The sequence below is a fragment of the Mus pahari genome, chromosome 19 (assembly GCF_900095145.1).
Source record: "Mus pahari chromosome 19, PAHARI_EIJ_v1.1, whole genome shotgun sequence".
Classification (NCBI taxonomy): domain Eukaryota; kingdom Metazoa; phylum Chordata; class Mammalia; order Rodentia; family Muridae; genus Mus; species Mus pahari.
In genome coordinates this window covers 15,236,531-15,258,586 of record NC_034608.1, presented here as the reverse complement: position 1 = coordinate 15,258,586, position 22,056 = coordinate 15,236,531, and the positions used below count along the sequence as shown (strand labels likewise).

The window sequence follows — 22,056 nt, the reverse complement described above, 5'->3', positions numbered from 1 at the left end:
CCCAGGCTCCATGTCCCTTGATTTGGTTTTTTGTTTTGTTTTAAAAGATTTATTTATTATTATATCTAAGTACACTGTAGCTGTCTTCAGATGCACCAGAAGAAGGTGTCAGATCTCATTATGGATGGTTGTGAGCCACCACGTGGTTGCTGGGATTTGAACTCAGGACCTTCAGAAGAGCAGTCAGTGCTCTTAACCACTGAGCCATCTCTCCAGCCCCCTTGTTTTGTTTTTGAAACAGGATCCCACTCTGCAGCCCTGGACGGCCTGGAGCTCCTCACGTAGAGGGGCTGGCACTGGACGCAGAAACCTTCCTTAGCAGTAGGAATACAGGTGTGCTCCACACACCTGGCTCACTTGCTTGAGAGAGGATTTTCTGAATTCTTTCTGGAGGGTTCTAAGACTGTTACTTGCTCAGTCTGACTCCCACATGGCATTGGGGTAGGGGCAGGGATGATGCTGAAAATCCCTGTAAAAAACAGCGTTTCCGGTGGTGGCACACGCCTTTAATCCCAGCACTCAGGAGGCAGAGGCAGGCAGATTTCTGAGTTCGAGGCCAGCCTGGTCTACAAAGTGAGTTCCAGGACAGCCAAGGGCTACACAGAGAAACCCTGTCTCGAAAAACCAAAAAAAAAAAAAAAAAACAGCATTTCCTACCTACCCATCAAGTGGCCAGACTGGCAGCCAGGGCCAGTGTGACCAGTCCTTTTTTCCTCCGGAGAACCAGAGGCACCTCCTGTAAGAGGAGAAACTGGGAAAGGGGGGCTAACCTCCCATTGATCTGACTCCTGCAGACTGGAAGGACCTCCCTCCTATAAGCCACCCACCCCGAAGGCCAAGCTGGAGGAACCAGAGATGGTGAGCTGTTCCCCTAGAACCCAAGCTACCCTGCCTCCATACCCTGCCTTCCTCCCTGGGGTCAAGCTGGGAAGGGGCTGTTGGCCTGGGACGGGGCTGGCTGGGAGCGGCAGACATGAGGTCCTGGTTTGCCATTGTATCCTTCCACAGCCCTCTCAACTCTTCACCTTGGGGGCCTCAGAGCACAGCCCAGTGAAGACGCCATACTTTGATGCTGGTGTCTCTTGTGCTGATCAGGTGGGAGCTTCCGGGTAAACCAGGGTGGGCTTAGGGGGTGGCTTAAGGGTTGAGGGTCAAGGTTGGGTAGAGTGGAATGACATATGAGTTGGGTAGAGAGAGTGTGCATATGAGTTGCCCAGGGCTGTGCCTGCAGCAGAGATACTACCATGGAGCTATTCCCCTGAGGGCCCCACTATGATGGAGACACACCAGAGACCATCTCCTTGGTGGTCAAGCATCAGATAAGGAGACCGAAGCAGCCTGAGAGACCTGATTGGCACTCAACGTTAAATAAAATAAATATAGATGTCAGAGCTGTGCGCCGTAGCTCTACCTTGTGATCCCAGCACTTGAGAGAAGAGAATCACCATAAATTTGAATCACAGGAGATTCAACCAACCTGAGCTACAAGGCTAGCATGAGCTCAAGAGTGAGATTTTGTTTCAAAATAACCAAGAAAAGCAGCAAGATCGTTGACTCAGCAGTTTAGAGCGTGCTGTGTCATGAGGACCAAAGTTGTGTCTGAATCACGTACTAGCCCCCCCCCCCCCGTGCCTGTGACTCCGGCTTTACGGGATCAGATACCCTCCTCTGCTTCTGCACAAATACTAGTACACACACACATCCATTTCCAAATATCTAGAAACACAAAGCCAAAGCCAAGCCTGGTATGGAGTACACACCTATAATCTCAGTATTTGGCTATGTTTGGATCCAACCTATGCTTCCTAATGAGACCTTTTGTAAAATAAAACAAAAAAGTCTGTCAGATCGTAAGAGTGCACACTTCTCATCCCAACACGAAGGAGATGGAGGCAGGAGGGTCAGGAGTTCAAGGTCATCCTTGGCCACAGAGAACATAAGACCTCTTCTCCAACCACACACAGAGAGTGAGGTCAGGCTGGGGTTATAAGGCAGTTGGTCCCCGTTGTTTGCCCAGTGTGCAGGGAGCCCTGAGTTCAGAGCTCAGCATTTTGTAACTGTGGCAGCCCAGACCTGATTCTAACACTCAGGTGGTTGAAGCAGAAAACTTGGGAGACTGAGGCAGGCAGATCTGGCCCACTAGAACAGCCAGAGCTACATAAAGAGTAAAGAAAAGGGAGAGACAGACAGACAGACGGAACACGGAGGTCAGATGTTCTTGGGTAAGGACTGGGCTTCAGAGATCAGAGAGGAAGACGGACAGGGCGAGGAGGTCCGTGCTGGGCTTGGGTTAGGAGTACAGAGAAGAAAGGACAGCAGTGGTGTAGTTGGATCTGATTGGCAGCGGCAGATCTGGGATGCCGTCCTGAGACTGAGGAGACCTTGACTTCTTGCTTGCTCCCTCCCCACTTCTAGGAGATGCCTCGGTATCACGAGCTGCCCACCCTGGAAGAGCGGTCAGGGCCCCTGCTGTTGGGGGCTACAGGCCTGGGACCTTCTCTTCTGGTGCCTCCAGGACCCAATGTTGTGGAGGGGGTTTCCCTGGGTCTCGAAGATGAGGAGGAAGATGACGAGGAGGAAGACTTCCTGGATAAAATCAACCCTATTTATGATGCCCTGTCCTACCCCAGCCCCTCTGACTCCTACCAGAGCAAAGACTTTTTTGTGTCACGGGCCATGTATGTGTGAGGGAGGCACAGAGGCTCTGACCTCTCACCTTTCACCCCTGACCCATCAGCTTTCCACCAGTGATCTAGGACTCTGATTTCCAGGCAAGCCAGGGACAGCTATCACCCGTTCTGTCCACCTGTGACATCTTAATGGTCTATGATGTCTGAGGCAGGCAAACCTGCATAACTGTAAACCTGGGGATTTTATCTCCCTTGGCCGGGAGCTCAGCATCTCCTTCTGCACCACCTGTAAACCCCACCACCACCACCCCCCCGCACGCCCCCGGGACTCCTAAAACTGTGACCCTTTGACCATGCCACTCAATATCAAGTACCCTTAAAGTCCCAAAGAATTCCGGACCTTGCACTTGTCCTCAGGCAATAGAGTCCAACAGATATGCAAGACCGGGATCAGGGGCTTCCTGCTGCTCAGACCTGAGCCCTCCAGGCAGCAGCAGCTCACCTGATCCCTCCCCACCTGCTCCCCAAGGGTGAAAAGGAGAGGATTCCCCCGTATAAGGTAGGACCTCTCCATCTCCACCCACTCCTGCAGGCAGGAATCTCAGGTTTCTCACAACCTCTCCTCAGCACCCAGCACCCCAGTTCCTGTCTCCAGAGCATGAATTCCAGGTCCAGTGCTGGCGGGGAGAGCCTAATGCAAGTGTGCCTTGCCACCCCAAGTTTGGGAGACTCTGATCTTATCCTGACGACTACTGAATTCTTCTAACCCCTACCCAGTGAGATGAGAACTACATATCCCTCTTTAGGGGATGGTGTGTGTATGTGTGTGATGGAGAATCTGGGCATCTGGGTTGGGAATTTTATTTTGTAAGCATTTCCTACATAATATGAGTTTCTACTTTGATAAAGTCTTGTGTTTTCTGTGAGATGTGAAGGGAGTGGGGGTAGAATGAGGACCGAAGCTTGAAAGGCATCCGTGATCTGTAAGTCAATACAGAACAGACTCCCCTTCCTCCCCCAAAAGTCAAAAGATGCCCCAGAATTAATGAGTAATAAGCAACACCGCATCAAGCAACAACAAAAAAGAAACCGATAGGCATGCAAGAGGTGTCTAAGGTCAAGAGGCAGATATTTTCAATGAAGCCCCCAAGGCGTGATGGGTAATGGAGCTAAACGAATGAGCCAGAAGCAAAGATAAGAACCGGGGGCCGTAGGCGGAGTGGGCAGCAGCCAGAAGGTAAAAGACTCCAAGATGGTTAATTAGGGAAAGGCCGGAAGGATGGCAAACGTGAGCGGGCAGACGCGGGCTAAGCCGAGCCGAGGGATTGAAGCGCAATGAATGGGGGAAGGAATGCTGGGTAATGGGACAGGAATGAATGGGCCAAAGATAGACGCCGCCACGGTGACGCGAGGAGCAGACGGCATGATGGGTAAAGGGGGGGTCGAGGCAGCCGCGGCGCCGAGGGAGAGGCGGCCTCGCGGGGAGGTGGAGGCCGCCCGGTTGTCCCAGAACCGCTCGGAAACCTTCCCGAGGCACTGTGGGAAGGGGCGGCACTTCCGGCTTTCCCGTCGCAGCCCCTGCCTCTCCACCGCGGTGCCTGTCGGGACGCCAGACCTGACCTTGCTGCCTAGCAGCGTCTGCAGCGCAACGCACCTCTACTCGTGCCCTTTGACCCTGGCACATTAGCCAATGAGAGACCTGGCCTTCACGTCACCGTGGTCGGCCCATTAGACATACTGTAGCCAATTAGAATGCGAGATGAGCCGCGGTCCACCAATGGTCAAGGCATTTTCTGGGGCGGGTCTCCGCGCCTCCAAAAGGAGGGCGGGGCAGTGACCAAGTAGGTGTGTCAACGCGTGTGATATCGACAAATAGCGAACTAGCTCCAGCCCCCGCGGCGTCGCGGACCAATGAACTCGGGATACACGAGCCACTAGGAAAGCAGAGGAAGCTGCGCTGACTGATTTCGACTAAGAGCCAATAGGAATAGGGGCTTTGAAGGAAGGGTGGAACTTCCTGCCAATTCTCCAATAGAATGTCTTTCTTCTAGGGCGGTGGGCGGATCTCGGGGGACACCGAACCAATAGCATCCATGGGGCGGGGAAACGGCGGCGGCGGCGGCGGCAGCGGGTTCGGTTGCGCTTAGCGCACGGGGTAGGAGCGGAGCCCAGGCCGGGACCAGGCGCCGCCGCCGCCGCCAGTGAGAGCCGAGTCCGCGTTGGGTGGGAAGGGCCTGGGGTCGCATCCGGGGGTGTGCGTGTCGCCCCTGACCCCTGCCCTCTGCCCTCGCAGATACCATGGGGAACGTGTTGGCCGCCAGCTCTCCGCCCGCAGGGCCACCGCCGCCTCCGACGCCGTCCCTCGTGGGGCTCCCGCCGCCGCCTCCTTCGCCGCCAGGCTTCACGCTGCCGCCGCTCGGGGGCGGCCTGGGCCCTGGGTCAAGCGCTGGCCGCGGTTCGGAACGGACTCCCGGGGCTGCGGCCAGCGGCGCTGCGGGGGCCTCGGACGATGGGAGCTGCGGATGCCTGCCCAACCCGGGGACGTTCGAGGAGTGCCACCGGAAGTGCAAGGGTGAGGGGCGCCGGGCCCGAATGGCCCCCCGGGGACAGGGAAGGGACCCCCGGAGGATTGGCGCACATCGTTGCAATCATTGAACAGAAAGAACGTTGGGAGCCGAGGATGGATTGGGAGGGTGGGACCTTGAACTTGGGGCTCGGAACTGCGATCAGATGTTGAACTCCTTGGGGAAGAATGCCACAGCGGGAGGGAGAAGTCTTAGGGTACTGAGAGCCGGGGGACCGACCCCGCCAAGATTCAGGAGTGTGATCAGAAAGGGAATTCTAGCCCAAGGTCACGGTGTCGAGAGGTTTTCCCCAATGCTCCCGTGAGGGGTTCGACCCAAGGATCCTAGCCTAGGGTCTTTTGACAATTTGGTCATAAGAGGGGGTACGTTCTTACTCTTGATAGTCAAGAGTGTGTTAATTTACTAAGAGCAGTTCTGTGTGGTGAGAACTGTAAGCGCGAGAAGTTAGGCAAGAGAGTGAGTTTCCTAAGTTGAGGTGACTGCACTGGGTTTAAAACCAGTGCAAAGGGCCGAGGTTCCTTCCTGTTGGTGGGATGATTTAGATAGTGAGGTAAGAGTCTGAAGAGACCTTGGGATGGGAGGGAAAGAATCTGGGGTGTGACAGCATCTCTCTTCTGCAGAGCTGTTTCCAGTTCAGATGGAAGGTGTCAAACTTACAGTCAACAAAGGGTTGAGCAACCGTTTCCAGGTGAGCCTTTCTGGTGCCTTGACCCTCCAGAGGTCACAACAGCGATCCTCCTCCATGCATACAGATCCCCTCACTCTCTTAAAGGCTTGGGGGGGGGTTGGTAGGGAGCAAGATTCAGATAGCACTGCAATGGCACTACTGGACAGTACTCCCCAGACCAGCCCGGCATGCATCGAAAGACCCTGTACCAAAACATAAAGGGCAAACTGACAGTAAGACTCAGGAATTCCAGGGTGACTACTGGGGGTCTGGGGGAATTAGGGTTTAGGGGTCCATAATTCTTACCCTACAAAGACAAATAGGAGTGCAAACGATGAGTGTGGCGCCCACCCTGACACCACTTTCTCACTAGAAACCTTTAATCTCATCAGGTCAGGCCTGGTGTTTTGTTGGATCCCTGGGCATTGATGCTGCTAGTCGTGGCCTGACACCCGGTGTTCACTCCCCATCTCCACATCTCTAGTTTGCATCCCCCAGCTATCGCCAAGACCCCCACCACCTACTCTTTTCTCCCAGGTGACCCACACAGTAGCCCTCGGCACAATTGGGGAGTCCAACTACCACTTTGGGGTCACATACGTGGGGACGAAGCAGCTGAGTCCCACAGAGGTAAGATTTCTTTAAGCAGTCATTCATTCTAACATCTGTTAAGGAAATCCGGTGGCCAGGTGACAGACTCAAGGGGGCTTTGGAGGGAAGGAGGTGAGCAAGAGAGCGGCCAAGGGCTATGGAGGTGTTGGGACATGGGTGGTTCCTTCCTGCAGCAATACCCCTAACATGCTGTTCTAACAAGCCAGGATGCTTGAACCAGATAGAGCACCTGCAATGTCAAGATTTTTGCTTGGGTGTTCTCTAGGGGGCGCTAGAGAGCCACAGAAATTTGGCGAGGGAGCTGGGTCAGATGGGTGCTTCAGGTATGTTCCTCAGGGGGTGGGGAGAGGGGTGTGGAGCTGGGTGCAAGCGGGAGGTGGAGGGCTGAGCTGCCGCTCTCCTCATGCTGCCTGTGGGGTTTTGTTTGTGGTTTTTGAGATACTGAGCTGTGGCTGAGAATGGTCTTAAGCTGTCAGCCCTGCCTTTACCTCCCCAAGTGCTGCCATTTCAGACCCGAGTCCTCATTCTTGGTTTTCTCTGGTGCTGGAACTCAAACCTGGACATACTAGACAAGCATTCTCACTGACTGATACATCCTTAGCAGTTTTTTGTGTGGAGTTTGCATGTGTGCATTCCTGTGTGGTAGCGTGTGTGGGGGTGTCTTGCAAAAGCCAGAGTGGGACATCTGATCCGAAAGCTCACCGTTTAGGCTTAGACAGGCTGCCGAGCAAGCTCACAGGACAGGCATGACGCTTAGACCATGCAACACATGTGGCAGGGGTTTGAACATGGGTTCTCACGCTTACATGTAGGAGTGCTCTCACCTAGTTTATACCAACTCTGTGTAAAACAGGTCTTCTTGCCCTCCTGTCTGCCTCCCAAGTGCAGGGATTAAAATGTGTGCCATTGTGTCTGCTGCTTTTTGTTTTTAAATCTCTACAGTATTATAGTAAATAAGTACACTGTAGCTGTCATCAGACGCACCAGAAGAGGGCGTCAGGTCTCATTACGATGGTTGTGAGCCACCATGTGGTTGCTTGGGATTTAAACTCAGGACCTTCGGAAGAGCAGTCAGTGCTCTTAGCCGCTGAGCCATCTCTCCAGTCTTGCCCCTCCACTAGCAAGCAGATCAGCAAGGAGTGAAATCCTCCGCAGGCGCTGCAGAGCCCGTTGGCATTGCCCGTCTGTGTATCTTAGGGCCCTAGTGTTTCGAGGTAGGGAAGGCCTGAGCTGCACTGGGGTTGCATTTGTTTGTGTGGTGAGGAGGCCTGTGGAGGACAGACGACAACTTCTTTCCTTACACCTTGTGTGCACTGAAGCTTGAACTGCTGTCCTCAGGCTTGGTGACAAGTGCCTTTACCCTTCCTACTGCGCCATCTCGTTGGCCCCTTGAGGTGTGTTTTGAAGAGTGGAGCAGGATCTAAGAGTTGAGGCTGGCCTGTGACACAGCTTGGAGATGAGGTGTGGGAAGCAAAAGGCCTCAGAAAGTATGCTGTTGTCGCAGGGAAGACAGTGGCAGGAACAAGCCCACCGTGGAGGTCTTATGTTGTCAACCAGGAAGCACAAACCCAGCTGACTGTCCTCACACGTGCCTACCATCCTAGCCCTGGGGAAAGCTGTGGCAGAAGGGTGAGGTGTTCCACCCACATAGCAAGACCAACGACTTCCATGAATAAATAAACATGCAAACCGATGGGCAGACCTGTAATACAGACTCAGGAGTCATGGGCATCCACCATGACATAGCTGCTGTGGGGACTAGCTGGTGCAGCTAGTCAGGGTGATACAAGCTACAGTCACCTGGGGAAAGGCGCCAACTGAGAAAATGCCACCTCTAGATTAGGGCCACTTTCTAGAATGACGATGGATGTGGGGGGGGGGCCAGACTCACGGACAGTGCTGCCCTGGGCTGGTCTCGGGTGCTATGAGAAAGGCTGAGCAAGCCGGTGAATTGCACCCGTTCACGGCCTCAGCACCTGCCTCCACATCCTTAGCGCCTGCCTCCACATTGCATTGAGTTCCTGCCCTGTCTTCCCTCAGTAATGGACTGTACTGTAGAATTAGAAACTGGAGGAAGTCTTTGCTTCCCCAGTTAGCTTTGGTCCTGGTGTTTATCCCAGCAATGGAAACCTTAGTTAAGCTGGGCGGTGGTGGCGCGTGCCTTTAATCCCAGCACTCGAGAGGCAGAGGCAGGCGGATTTGTGAGTTCGAGGCCAGCCTGGTCTACAAAGTGAGTTCCAGGACAGCAAGGGCCACACAGAGAAACCCTGTCTTGGAAAACAAAAACAAAAGAAACCTTAGTTAAGGTAGATAGTTTGAGGCTACCCAGAGCAACAGGAAACCTTGTCTCCAAACATAAAAATAAAACCACTCAGTGTACCTGGACTGTGCCTAGCTGTGGGGTCACACCTGCTCCAGGGACAAGTGTGTCACTGAAATGATGACCCAAGTGGATGCAGTGTGGGCACTGAGGCGGCTTCATGGTGGAGACCATGCCAGTGTGACTCTGTGACTGATGTTAACCTCTAACCTTCCCTCTGTCCCGCAGGCGTTCCCCGTGCTGGTGGGTGACATGGATAATAGTGGAAGCCTCAATGCACAGGTCATCCACCAGCTGAGCCCAGGCCTCAGGTCCAAAATGGCCATCCAGGTGAGTCTGGATAGATGTGGCCTGTCACCCCCACAGGTGCGCCCTCCCCTGTGGTCCTCACACTGCCCCTCCCCCACAGACCCAGCAGTCCAAGTTTGTGAACTGGCAGGTGGATGGCGAGTACCGGGGCTCCGACTTCACAGCTGCTGTCACCCTGGGCAACCCAGATGTCTTGGTGGGTTCAGGTAAGAGGTGGGGCTCAGTGGTGCCCTTGAAGCCTTGATCCAGATCCCCTTCCCCACAAGGCACATGGCATGGCCTTGCCTCTGAGAGGTGGCAGGGGAGGAGTGACTTGAGATCTTGGGTGCTGCCCCAAGCTTGTGGTCCTAGCACTCACAAGGCTAAGGCAGCGCAGTCATGAGTTTCTGGCAGCATGAGCTGTGAATCCCTATCAAAAATAAAGTGAAAGGCCAGGTATGGCCTTACCTGTAACCTCAGGACTGGGCAGGGTCAAGGGTAGATGTTGGATCCCTTTCCAGGTTGGGCATCTACTTTTTTTTTTTTTTTTTTTTTTTTTCACATTATTTGGTGTGGTTGTGTGCAGTATGTGTGGGTGTGCACATGCATATGTGCACGTTCACACGCTTGGAGCCTGCCTATTGCCCTCAAGCACCAGCAGAGTGTGTCCAGTTCCTAGAGGCTGCTGCCAGTCACCTTCTTGGTGCTGGTGACATCTAGATCTTCTGAAAGAGATGACAGTGCTCCTAACTGCTGGGCCACTGTTCTGACCTGGTGGAACAAGCCTTTAGCCCTAGCTCGAGGGAGGGAGGCAGGGGCACTAGATTGCCTGAGTTGAAGGCCAGCCTGCCCTGCATAGTGAGACTCTCTGATGATACAAACCTCTCATTTCAACGCTTGGGAAGGCTTATACAAGGAAGGCCAGCCTGCCCTGTGAGTGTTCAGTTGGTGTGGTCAGACACCATGCCCAGTGCCACACTGGAGAGGGTTGGATTTGTTTAGGGGTATAGATCCAGAAAGAAAAGACTTTGTCCTGACAATGGGACATGTCAGCAAGTGGCAGAAGCAAAGCGAGAGAGACCACTAGAAATGACATTAGCTTTGACACTTCAGTCTGCCCCTAGTGACGTATTTCCTTGAGCAAGCCATGCCCAGGCCTCTCCAACTGGTGTGCAACTGTTCTGATGCCTGAGACTATGGGGCATTTCTCATTCAGACCACCACCTGGTCTACCTAGGTGGGGAAGGAAAGGGATAAAATGGTGGAGGTAAATTGAGATGGCGTGTGGCACCATGGTTAAGTTCCTGGATTCCATTCTCATGGAGCAGAACCCTACAGTGCCATCAGGCAGTAACCATGATTGGGAACATAGTTCAGCCGTGGGCTGCTGCTGTCTGCCCAGCCATGTACACCCTAGTGACACTGGTGAAGCTTGGTGAACTCTCGCCCTATAGGGTCAGGCATGGCCTAAGTACCAGGTGATGGAACTGTCCTTATTTTCCCTACCTGTGGTACTTGGATTTGACTTTTGGTCATGGAATGGAGCACAGTGTTCCCACACACAGACAGAAAGGTAGGACGGGCCAAGATGGGTGCCGACATCTGACCCTTCTCTGCTTCTGCTCTCTTCCTTCTTTGAGGTGTGCAGGAGTCCCTGACGGCCTGTCGTAACTGTCCACTGAGTGCAAGTGTACCGAGCCTACCCATAGGGTGTACTTAAGCGTTGACAGTGAGTTAGTGGACAAGAAACCTGAGTCTCCTCTGGGGAGTGTCTGTCCCAGGGTGGGCCTCCAGATGAAAAGCACATTCGGATTTTAAGTGTACACTGGGGTGAGGCTTGGCGCCTGCCTAGATCCACCAGTGAGGTGCTCATGGAGTGATTGGGTTATAGTCCCTTTAAAAAATTGCTTTGTTCTGTGTTGCAAGACAGAATTTTGCTGTGTAGGCCTGGCTGTCCTGGGGCTTGCTCTGTAGACCAGGCTGGCCTCAAACTCAAAAATATCTGCCTGCCTCTGCCTCCAGAGTGCTGGGATTAAAGGTGTGTGCCACCACGCCTGGCAATTGTTTTTGTTCTTGATGGCTGGCCCAGAACTCAACTGAGCTCTTGCCTGCCTTTCTCCTGAGTGGTAAGATCAAGAGTATGCAAATCTACCTGACAAATATGTATTTTAACCCCCAAAACAAATGTTTGTACAATGTACGTGTTACTATATTAGGATAAGTCATACATGAAGCAAGTTGAAACGATTGAATACTTTCTAGGTGGAGATTTTTCCATTCAGGGTTTCTCTGTGTAGCCCTAGCTGTCCTGGAACTCACTCTATAGACCTGGTTGGCCTCAAATTCAGCAATTCCCCCTCCCCCTGCCTCCCAAATGCCAGAATAAAAGGTGTGCACCACCATTGCCCAGCAACTGATTGCTACTGTATTTTTTTACTTTGTTTATCACTGTGTGTCAGTGTATGTGGAGGTCAGAGGACAGCTTTTAGGAGTTGTCTACTTGCACTGTAGGTACCAGGGATGGAAATCAACTCTGGCTTACAAAGCAGGCTCTAATTAGTCTCTGATGTCGTCTAATGAGGAGCCACATCTTTACTGGAATAAGCCAGACAGCTGGTCCAAAATGCCAGTGCCCCACCCAAGAAGCTCGAAGAGGAGGGGCAGCCTTGGTTTTGGTGGTTGTTTTGGTTGGTTGGTTGATTGGTTGGTTGGTTGGTTGGTTGGTTGGTTGGTTGGTTGGTTGGTTTTTCGAGACAGGGTTTCTCTGTGTAGCCCTGGCTGTCCTGGAACTCACTCTGTAGACCAGGCTGACCTTGAACTCAGAAATCCGCCTGCCTCTGCCTCCCGAGTGCTGGGATCAAAGGCATGCGCCACCACACCTGCCAAATAAATCTTTAAAAAAAAAAAACCTAGCAACCAGCTAACTAAAGTAGCCATCACTCAAGACCTGGGAACCAGGATTTCCCCTCCAGGGTCATCCTAGACTAATTAGTGAGCAAATTCCACTTCAGCTTTTTAGAGAGACTTGTGGCTCAGCCTAGCTGAGCTTGGTGGCTCACACGGCCAGAGGAATCTTCACAAGTTCTGAACTGTTCAGGATTGCAGAGTGAATAACAGCAACAGAACAGGGAACAGGGTGGGCGGACGGCAGGGCTGAGCAGGTTGGGCATTCGCTGCCAAGCCTGACCTCCTGAATTTGATTCCCTGGGACATGTGGAAAGGAACCAAGTTGTCCTCTGACCTGTGCTTACCTGTATGCTTGCACAAGCACTTGCTTGCACAATTACTGATGGCAGTGGGTGTGCCGTCTTGAACCATGTGGGAGGCCTAGGCAGAAGGATCACCCCATTTAAGGCTCCAGATCAAGACCCTTCACTGTTTATTGAAATGGGTTCTCTATATGGTCCTGGCAGTCCTGGAACAGCATGTAAAGTGGGCTGGCCCCAGACTCAGATCCACCTCCTCCTGTTCTATCTCATGTTGAGATGAAGGCCACCTGGCATAAGAATATATTTTTGAAAAGACTATAAATGGTTCAGGGGGCCTAGAGAGTGGCTGGGAGCACTTGCTGGTTTTCTAGAGGACCCATGTTTAATTTCAAGTGCCTGTACGTCCACTCAGAACTGCCTTAAGTCCTGTTCAGACAGTTTGGTATCCTCTTCTGGCCGCTGTGGACACCAGGCGTCACAGAGACATAGGTGCAGGCAAAGCACCCATTCCAGAGAAAGAAACCTTCAGGCCGCCAGGCAGTGGTGGGGCACCTTTAATTCCAGCACTTGGGAGGCAGAGGCCAGCCTGGTCTACAGAATGAGTTCCAGAACCGCCAGGACTACACAGAGAAACCCTGTATTGAGACAGAGAGACAGACCAAGACCCTTAAACCATAATAAGATCAAAGATGGGCTGTGGTGGTACTTGTAACCTTGCTATATGTTAGGCTAGGGCAGGACCATGTACCAAGGCAGGCCTGGGCCACATAGTAGGATGCTGACTCAGAAAAGCCCCCACAAACTCCTAAGAGGAACCATTGTAATTCAGAGCCTTCAAATTCAACCCACTTAGGAGAGGGCTAGATGGGACAGGTTGGCCAGGTGTCTCAAGGTGGCTGGCTCTGTTTTTATGCTGGGGCCAACCCTTAGGGCACCACAATCTATTGTGAGGAGCCCAGATGTTCATTAAGCACTGGCAAACTATGGGAGTCCTCGGTTTGCTCTTCTGTGAGACACCCTGTGTGGATGTGAGGGCTGTGGGAGAGGTTTCACCTGTGTGGAGGCTGTGGGTAAAGATGGCTGTCTCGGGACAGTGGTGGCCCCTACAGCTGTGAGTGGGGGAAGGGACTTCTGCCCTGCGGTTGCTGTCTGTAGGTGGCTCTCAGCTTCCTCTTAGATGACTTGATCCTGGTGCTCAGAGGTTTGCTGGGATTGGCTTGATGCTCTTCTGAAGCTAATGGTCCCCTGCTCTCTGAGGGAGCATTCACACTGGCCTCTAAACCTATGAACCCATGGCGCCTGCCTGTCCAGTCATAGACTTCTGGGAATACACCCACCCAGGCCCTGCCGTGTTCACGTGTTGTAGGGGCATGGAAGACTTAGTTCCTTGCACAAGCTGGTCCACATGGAGTCCTTCTCACTGTTCTGCCAGATGGGCCTCAGGAAAGTGTTTCCAGACTTGGTATCACTGTACCCCGGGCTGGCCTGGCACTCTCTCCCAAGTCATGGAGTCACAGGCTTGCTTACTCATTCCCGTTCTGTGGGAGATCACCCACTGCCACCTTGGCAAGCCTGCCTGCCCACCTGGCCTTGGCCTCCCCGAACTCTGCTCTTTGCTTCCCATCTGTTCCAGTCTTTGGTTTTCACATTTCTTTTTTCTCCCCTCTCCCCATTTTAGGGGTAGAATTCGGAGGCTTCTACAGGTCAGGGAGCTCTGCTGTCCACCCATGCCTCCAGTCCCTCCCTCCCAGCTCCCTGCCCTGCCTTTAAACCAGAGTGCCTCAGAGCTTTGGGCTGTGATGTAGAAGGGCCTGCTTCTCCGTGTTCTGTTGAAGGGTGACTTGCTTCTTTTCTCCCTAAGTGGTGGCAAGTATGTGCTACTGCTTTGGGGGTCACAGCCCAGGAGACGCAGGGCAGTGGAGAACTGCATGAACTGTTATGAGGTTTAGCGGACAAGAGCCACTGGGGAGGTGAGGCCAGGCCTGGTTGGAGCTGGCGAGTCTGACCACCCTCTCCTCCTGCAGGAATCCTCGTGGCCCATTACCTCCAGAGCATCACACCGTGTCTGGCCCTGGGTGGAGAGCTCGTGTACCACCGGCGGCCTGGAGAGGAGGGCACTGTCATGTCTCTAGCTGGGAAATACACACGTGAGCCTGGGGTGCACTTAGGGAGGAGTCTGGCCTGTACCTCAGGGTTGAGAGGGAAGAGAGTGGGGTTTCCAGATGCCCACATCCCTTGATACCTGGTCCTCACCCAACTCTGCTCTCTTAGTGAACAACTGGTTGGCTACAGTAACGCTGGGCCAGGCTGGCATGCATGCGACCTATTACCACAAAGCCAGTGACCAGGTGAGCCGGAGGGAGTGCCTAGCTGTGGGTCCCAGGCTGGGTTTGCTGGTGCAGTTGGTATGCCCAGGAGTCCTAATGGGCCACTCACATGTGTGCCGGGCCCTACCTCCCCTAGCTGCAGGTAGGTGTGGAGTTTGAGGCCAGCACCAGGATGCAGGACACCAGTGCCTCCTTTGGGTATCAGCTGGACCTGCCCAAGGCCAACTTCCTCTTCAAAGGTAAGGAAGACCTCAGTTTCCCTCCTGGGGAACAGGCCAGATATGACTCTGCTGTGTCTGTGGTAGAGTCCATGGGAAATGGGGAGGTTGAGCATGTGCTGGTGGAGTGTGGGCGGGGACTTTGTGCAGCTCCAAATTACTCAGGGCGGCTTGTCAAACAGTGGGGCTCCTACCCTGGCATGTTTACTACATGTTGGGGGCCTCGCTTCAAACCCTCTCTTCCCGTTCCCATCTAGCAAGCTCTCTGACCCTCCCCACCCACTCTTGCCTTACTTGGGGTTCTTCTATTGCTGTGATGAAACACCATGATGGTAAACAGCTTAGGGAGCGAAGAGGTTATGTTGGGTTACAACTCTCAGATCGCATGCCTATCACTGAGGAGAAGGTGGTGCAGGCCTCAAAGCAGGAAACTGAAGGCAAGCTGGTGCAGAAGGTCTTGGAGTCTGCTGCTTGTTGGCTCGCTCCTTGTGGCTTCCTCAGCCTGCTTTTATAGCCTCAGGACCATGAGCTCAGGGTGCCCCACTGAAAACAAGCTGGGTACTCCCACATCAGTCACTTAGAAAATGCCCTACAGGGGCTGGTGAGATGGCTCAGTGGGTAAGAGCACCCGATTGCTCTTCCAAAGGTCCAGAGTTCAAATCCCAGCAACCACATGGTGGCTCATAACCATCCGTAACAAGATCTGACTCCTTCTTCTGGGGTGTCTGAAGACAGCTACAGTGTACTTACATATAATAAATAAATAAATATTTTTTAAAAAAGAAAAAAAAAATGCCCTACAGGCTTGCCCACTGCCCTAGCTAATGGAGACAAATCTATTGAGGTTCCCTCTGGTGGACCCCTTTGAGTTCAAGGCCAGCCTGGAGAGCAAGTTCTGGGACCCTGTCTCAGAAAACAACAAAAGAAAAAGGGGGAAACATGACTAGCTTGTATAAAACTAGCCAGCACTGCCTGGGAAACAGGCTGCAGGAGCGTGTGAGTAGTGATAGCCAGGTTCAGAACCTCATTCTGGGCAGTGACACGGGTTTGTCAAACCTGGGCGGTGCTGAGCCCCTTGAAGGGGCTGCTGGGATCGTCTGGAGTGGCCTTGGTTGTGACTTCAGCCTTTCCTGCGGTTGGGCCAGGCCCACTGAGTCCGGCCCTGCTGCCTCCATCCCCATTAATTCTCTTCCTTACCTAGAGATAGAGCTAAGCTTGAGCCCAACTAGTCCTGTGTGTTCATGGAGGCCACCATTCCAGGGTCCCCAAAGTTAGAGGCCCAACGTGTGACAGGTGACAGGACATACACTTATGGGTCCGTTGTGGCTGCCACAGAGGAGGGTGACCAGGCACATCCAGCCACCCAGTCTCTTCCCCGCTCTTGGCCCGCAGGCTCTGTGAACAGTAACTGGATCGTGGGGGCCACGCTGGAGAAGAAGCTTCCGCCCCTGCCCCTGACACTGTCCCTCTGCGCCTTCCTGAACCACCGCAAGAATAAGTTCCTGTGCGGCTTCGGCCTCACCATCGGCTGAGCCCTCCTGTCCTTCCTCTGCAGACCACCGCTGGGCCGGCTGCCCTCCCCTCCTCTCCCTCTCTCTTGGGGCTGGGGCAGTGGGAAGGAGGGGATCTCCGGTGCCCAAGGATCCCCAGCGCCAGGGGACAGTGTCCAGGGGGCCTGGGGTCCCGGAGGGAGTTCTGGGATCTGAAGGGCATTCGATTGTGAGCGCCCAGGCAGAGACGCAGAGGCGGCTGTACAGGCTCAGGAAGGAAAAGACTTGATGTCCCCGTCCTCCTGAGGGCAGCAGAGGAGCGCCAAGCCGCCTGTCACTTCCCCTCCACCCCTCCATAGAAATCATGTTTATAAGTTATGGAAAACCGGGACATTTTACAGAAAAAAAACTTAAACAAAAAATATACATGAAAAAAAAAAAGGATCTGAGAAGCCTCCAGTTGTTGTGGTTGCCAGCAGGCGGCGCCAAGGGTTCGGAGAGCACAGTAGTGCCAAGCAATTTAGAGAAAACCTGGCCAGGCATGGTCACACCCTCTGCTCTTGGGGACTTAACACTGCAGGAACATCATAGGCCTGGCCTCGTGGGGGGTGGGGGTGGCTCCAGGTCACTCGCCCCTGTGCAGCCTGGCCCGGAGAGCTGGCAGAGGACTTTGTCTCTGCAAACAGGGTGGGGGCAGGGAGATGAGGCTCAGGAGCCTCCCTGCCCAAAAAGGGCTGAGGTGGTAGCACGAGCTGACTTTCTCCCAGTGGGAAGGTCAGAGGTCTCAAACTTCAGGAAGAAACCGACTTCCTGGAAGTTATCACAATAAGGAAAGTAACTGAGGGGGGAGGAACGGGCCCTAGGACCTTCCCAGACTGAAAAAGGAAATGGGAAGTTTTGTTTTTTAAATTTTGTTGAAGAGTAACAGGCCTCACGTGTCAGGCAGGTGCTGGGTTCCCTGTAGTGCTTTTCCGTGAGATAGTTCCAGCCCCTGCTCTGATGTGTGCGGTAAGGGCCTCAGATTGGGCCCTGCATCTCACCACTGCTCCTCATGGCACCCCACGGGAAGCAAAGACTCAAGATGAACTGGTCAGTGTCCCTCTCTGCTGCCTGGGCCTTGGTAACCCCTGAAAAATCGTCTCACCACACCCAGCCAAAGCTAACAGGCCTGGCCAGGCACCCTGTACCCTTGAAGCCAGGTGTTCCACCTCTGCCCATCCTGCAGAATCATGTGTTGCCATGTCTGGTGCCAACCCTTGCTGTGTGGCTTGTCTCTCCGCCACCCTCTGATCAACAGCAGGGAAGAGGCAAGCTTGTGCAGGCAGTGCTGCTGGCAAGCCTGTGCCTGTGAGCCCTTTGCCCTACCTCACTTCCCAGGTACAACAGCTTCCCCACTTTTAGCTTGGACTTTGTATCTGAGCTCAGGGATCTTCCTGCCTCGGCTTTGCAAGAGGCTAGGACTATAGGCACGTGTTCCCATACGTAACTTCTGGCTTGGCTTTTTTTTTTTTTTTTTTTAATGTGCATTGGTGTTTTGCCTGCATGTATGTCTATGTGAGGGTGGCAGATCTTGGTGTTACAGTTGTGAGCTGCTGTGTGGGTGCTGAGATTTTGAACCTAGGTCAGTCAGTGCTCCTAACCTCTGAGCCATCTCTCCAGCCCCTGCTCTTCTGCTTCTATGAGGAAAAAGGAAAGAAAAATGCTTGAGAGTGGAGAATGCACACGCAGGGGTGCACGCCCACAGTCCCAGCATGCTACAGCAGAGGCAGAAGGACCTTTGGGTTTGAGGGCAGCCTGAGAATCTAATCTCAAACAACTTTTAAAAACGTGCTCTGAGCCGGGCATGGTGGCGCACGCCTTTAATCCCAGCAGAGGCAGAGCCAGAGCCAGATGGATTTCTGAGTTCAAGGCCAGCCTGGTCTACAAAGTGAGTTCCAGGACAGCCAGGGCTACACAGAGAAACCCTGTCTCGAAAAACAACAAACAGATGGATTTCTGAGTTCAAGGCCAGCCTGGTCTACAAAGTGAGTTCCAGGACAGCCAGGGCTACACAGAGAAACCCTGTCTCGAAAAACAAACAAAAAGTGCTCTGTATGGGTAGGGGTAGCTCTCTCTCCCAAGGTTACACATCTGGCCACCGCCAGAGACAGGACTGGAGCATCAACGCCTGGGTTCCCAGGGCTTGGCTTAACGTATGGCGTCAAATCCATCGGGAGCCACCACTGAACAGCTCCTGAAGGAACTGGAGCAAGCCCCAGCCTTGGAATGCGAAGAGTTCACCTGTGGCGGAGGATTCAACAACGAGGGACCAGGGTTAAAACTCAGGCTTCACCCCAGAAGCTGTGCCTCTTAGCCTCCACCCACCCACCCATTTCCATTTAGGCCGCCAGCTCTTTTCTTTACAATGCACCAGACCCCACCGGGAAAGGGTCAAGAAGCAGTACTCAGTGCCCCAGTACGGAGGCCTGGATTATTCAATGAGGTGTCCGCTCCCTTTGGTGGCGGGGGAGAGGAGGGGGGGTCACAAGGCATCCAAACTCCACCTCTTTCCTCTGCCCTGCTGTGAAGGGGGAGAGAACAACCCGCCTCGTGACAGGGGGCTGGCACAGCCCGCCCTAGCGCTGAGGAGGGGGCGGGGCAGGGGGAGTCCTATAATTGGACAGGTCTGGGATCCGATCCCCTGCTCAGACCCCGGAGGCTAAGGACTTGTTTCGGAAGGAGCTGGTAAGACAATCTGGGTTGGGGATTCACCCAGGGACTTTGGTAGGATGTAGGCTGGGAACCTTGAGATCCCCTGGAGTCCAGGAAACAGGCACAAGAATTGGAAAAGTGGGAAGCACGAGGGGGACAAACTAAGGACGCGAGGTAATTAGCCTTTGCCAGAGTCAGAACAGATAGAGGGGTCACCTCCAGGAGTACAGGACTGTCGGTGCACGGCATACCGGCTCAACTAGGAACCCTCCAATGGCGAAAAAACCCATGATGAGCCTTAGGCTGCGTTTATGTAAATACCTACTGATTTCCATCACAGTCCCCAAGTAACCCGGACGGGTTTCAAACTGGATCCTCATGCCTGAGCTTCCGAAGTTCTGGGATTGTGGGAGAGTACCACTTCGCAGGGATGGAGGACGATTAAAAAGCCACAAAATGGAAAGCAGGGCTTAGCCGGGAAGGGAGAAAGAGGAATGTAAACTGGACCACCCGCTGGCCCTCTGTGAAGTGGAATTTGAACCCTAGGAGAGGGAGCTGGAATTTTTGGCAGTGGATCCACCGCGGGGTGCCGGATAGCGAGCTGGGGGGGGGGGCGGGGGGTAAACAGACCTTCGGGAAGAGCCGGTGCTCTATTTTGAAGACCTTTGAGATGGCTCACAGATCTGTGAAGGGAGGTAAGGTGGGGTTCTCTGGGTGGCCGGAGTTCCTCCACCCCCGCCCCCTGGTGTTCAAAGACAGTTTTTCCCTCCACAGACTGGCCAATCACAATTGCGAAGATGAAGGCTCTGTGGGCCGTGCTGTTGGTCACTTTGCTGGCAGGTATGGAGCAAGGGCTTGTTATGGTGACTCTGTGCTCCTCTGTGGATTCTATTCTAGCCGTAGATCTCTTCTGCTGGCAGGTTGAGGCTGGGGCGGTTCTGAGACCTGAGATTCAATAGCCCTGAGCAGCTGTTTTATATACTCCTTAGGCCTTGATTTCCCCTACCTATGAGAGGATTGATGGCTCAGTGGGTAAAGGTGCTTGTTATAAAGCTTGAAGACTTAACTCTGAGACCAACATGGTGGAAGGAGAGAGCCAATTCCCTCTAGAACCCTGACCTCCAAGGGTACACACACACGCACACACACACACTCACACATACACACACACTCTCACACTCACACACACACACACACACACACACAGTTGAAATGTGTAATTTCCTAGTTGCTTTTAAAAGGGAGGTATACATTTTCTAATTCCATACCTGCCTAGTCTCAGCTCTGAACTACATAGGATACAAGACAGTGCATGCTTGTAGTATCTAAACAGACTCCACAGCCTCCGGACCCACTGTTGCTTCAGAGACCCAAGAACACTGTAGGTCCTGTCCCAGCCTTAAACTTAACTCTACACAGGATGCCTAGCCGAGGGAGAGCCGGAGGTGACAGATCAGCTCGAGTGGCAAAGCAGCCAACCGTGGGAGCAGGCCCTGAACCGCTTCTGGGATTACCTGCGTTGGGTGCAGACGCTGTCGGACCAGGTCCAGGAAGAGCTGCAGAGCTCCCAAGTCACGCAAGAACTGACGTGAGTGTCCAGCTCTTTCACCCTCGGCACCCGCTGAATATCCAGATCCAGGGTTGCCTCCTATCTGGGCGCCTACCCCCTTCTTGTTTCCTTTCTCAATTAGTGTGTAGCCCAGGTTGGCCTTGAATCCTCCTGTCTTCTTTAGCCTTCTGGATGTTGGGATGAAAGGCTTGGTCGATTGGCTTTTGGCTCTTTGAGACGAGATCCCATTCTGTAACTCGAGCTGGCTTCGAAGGCTCTGCGATTCTCCTGCCTCAGCTTCTCAACTTCTGGGAATACAAGCGAGTACCACCACACCTTGCTCTGTAGTTTCTGGCCCTTCTGTCCTGCCTTCATCTCCCCCTCCTGTGTTTCCTCTGGGCCTGCAGGGTACTGATGGAGGACACTATGACGGAAGTAAAGGCTTACAAAAAGGAGCTGGAGGAACAGCTGGGCCCAGTGGCGGAGGAGACACGGGCCAGGCTGGCCAAAGAGGTGCAGGCGGCACAGGCCCGACTCGGAGCCGACATGGAGGATCTACGCAACCGACTCGGGCAGTACCGCAACGAGGTGCACACCATGCTGGGCCAGAGCACAGAAGAGATACGGGCGCGGCTCTCCACACACCTGCGCAAGATGCGCAAGCGCTTGATGCGGGATGCCGAGGATCTGCAGAAGCGCCTAGCGGTGTACAAGGCCGGGGCACGCGAGGGCGCGGAGCGCGGTGTGAGTGCCCTCCGTGAGCGCCTGGGGCCACTGGTGGAGCAGGGTCGCCAGCGCACAGCCAACCTAGGCGCTGGAGCCGCCCAGCCTCTGCGCGACCGCGCCCAGGCTTTTGGTGACCGCATCCGCGGGCGACTGGAGGAAGTGGGCAACCAGGCCCGTGACCGCCTAGAGGAGGTGCGTGAGCACATGGAGGAGGTGCGCTCCAAGATGGAGGAACAGACCCAGCAAATACGCCTGCAGGCAGAGATCTTCCAGGCCCGCCTCAAGGGCTGGTTCGAGCCAATAGTGGAAGACATGCATCGCCAGTGGGCGAACCTGATGGAGAAGATACAGGCCTCTGTGGCTACCAACCCCATAATCTCCACCCCAATGCCCCAGGAGAATCAATGAGTATCCTTCTCCTGTCCTCTGCAGCAACATCCATATCCAGCCAGGTGGCCCTGTCCCAAGCACCTCTCTGGCCCTCTGGTGGCCCTTGCTTAATAAAGATTCTCCAAGCACATGCTGAGTCTCTGTGAGTGATTCCACACAGCTTCAGCCTCAGTTTATTGTTTTTGTCTTACACATTCCATGGCCCTGTCACTATCTGTAGAGGGAGGTGGTTTTGTAGCAATAAAAATTAAGCCTAGGGAGCCGGGGCGTGGTGGCACACGCCTTTAATCCCAGCGCTCGGGAGGCAGGCGGATTTCTGAGTTCAAGGCCAGCCTGGTCTACAGAGTGAGTTCC

The 22,056-nt window shown here is 53.8% G+C and overlaps 3 protein-coding genes across 3 annotated transcripts in view; all 3 read left to right on the top strand.

The window, feature by feature from the left end:
- Nectin2 (nectin cell adhesion molecule 2) overlaps window positions 1-3,538 on the top strand; it is a 33,849-nt gene extending 30,311 nt beyond the window's left edge. The window contains exons 7-9 of the mRNA XM_021218870.1: window positions 795-858; window positions 1,009-1,095; window positions 2,416-3,538. Coding sequence (XP_021074529.1) covers window positions 795-858; window positions 1,009-1,095; window positions 2,416-2,688 — 424 coding nt within the window. The 3' untranslated portion in view covers window positions 2,689-3,538. The remainder of the gene's footprint in view (window positions 1-794; window positions 859-1,008; window positions 1,096-2,415) is intronic.
- A 1,215-nt stretch (window positions 3,539-4,753) lies between these two features.
- Tomm40 (translocase of outer mitochondrial membrane 40) lies at window positions 4,754-16,747 on the top strand. The gene is made up of 10 exons (XM_021218990.2): window positions 4,754-4,831; window positions 4,924-5,202; window positions 5,836-5,903; window positions 6,420-6,512; window positions 9,043-9,144; window positions 9,224-9,329; window positions 14,336-14,458; window positions 14,583-14,659; window positions 14,775-14,877; window positions 16,249-16,747. Exons 2-10 carry the CDS (start codon window positions 4,929-4,931, stop codon window positions 16,386-16,388), a joined length of 1,086 nt encoding a protein of 361 aa, XP_021074649.1. The 5' UTR covers window positions 4,754-4,831; window positions 4,924-4,928; the 3' UTR covers window positions 16,389-16,747.
- A 2,145-nt stretch (window positions 16,748-18,892) lies between these two features.
- Apoe (apolipoprotein E) lies at window positions 18,893-21,832 on the top strand. The gene is made up of 4 exons (XM_021219177.2): window positions 18,893-19,070; window positions 19,812-19,877; window positions 20,457-20,625; window positions 20,994-21,832. The coding sequence occupies exons 2-4, from the start codon at window positions 19,835-19,837 to the stop codon at window positions 21,718-21,720; spliced, it is 939 nt and encodes a 312-aa protein (XP_021074836.1). The 5' UTR covers window positions 18,893-19,070; window positions 19,812-19,834; the 3' UTR covers window positions 21,721-21,832.
- The last annotated feature ends 224 nt before the right edge of the window (window positions 21,833-22,056 follow it).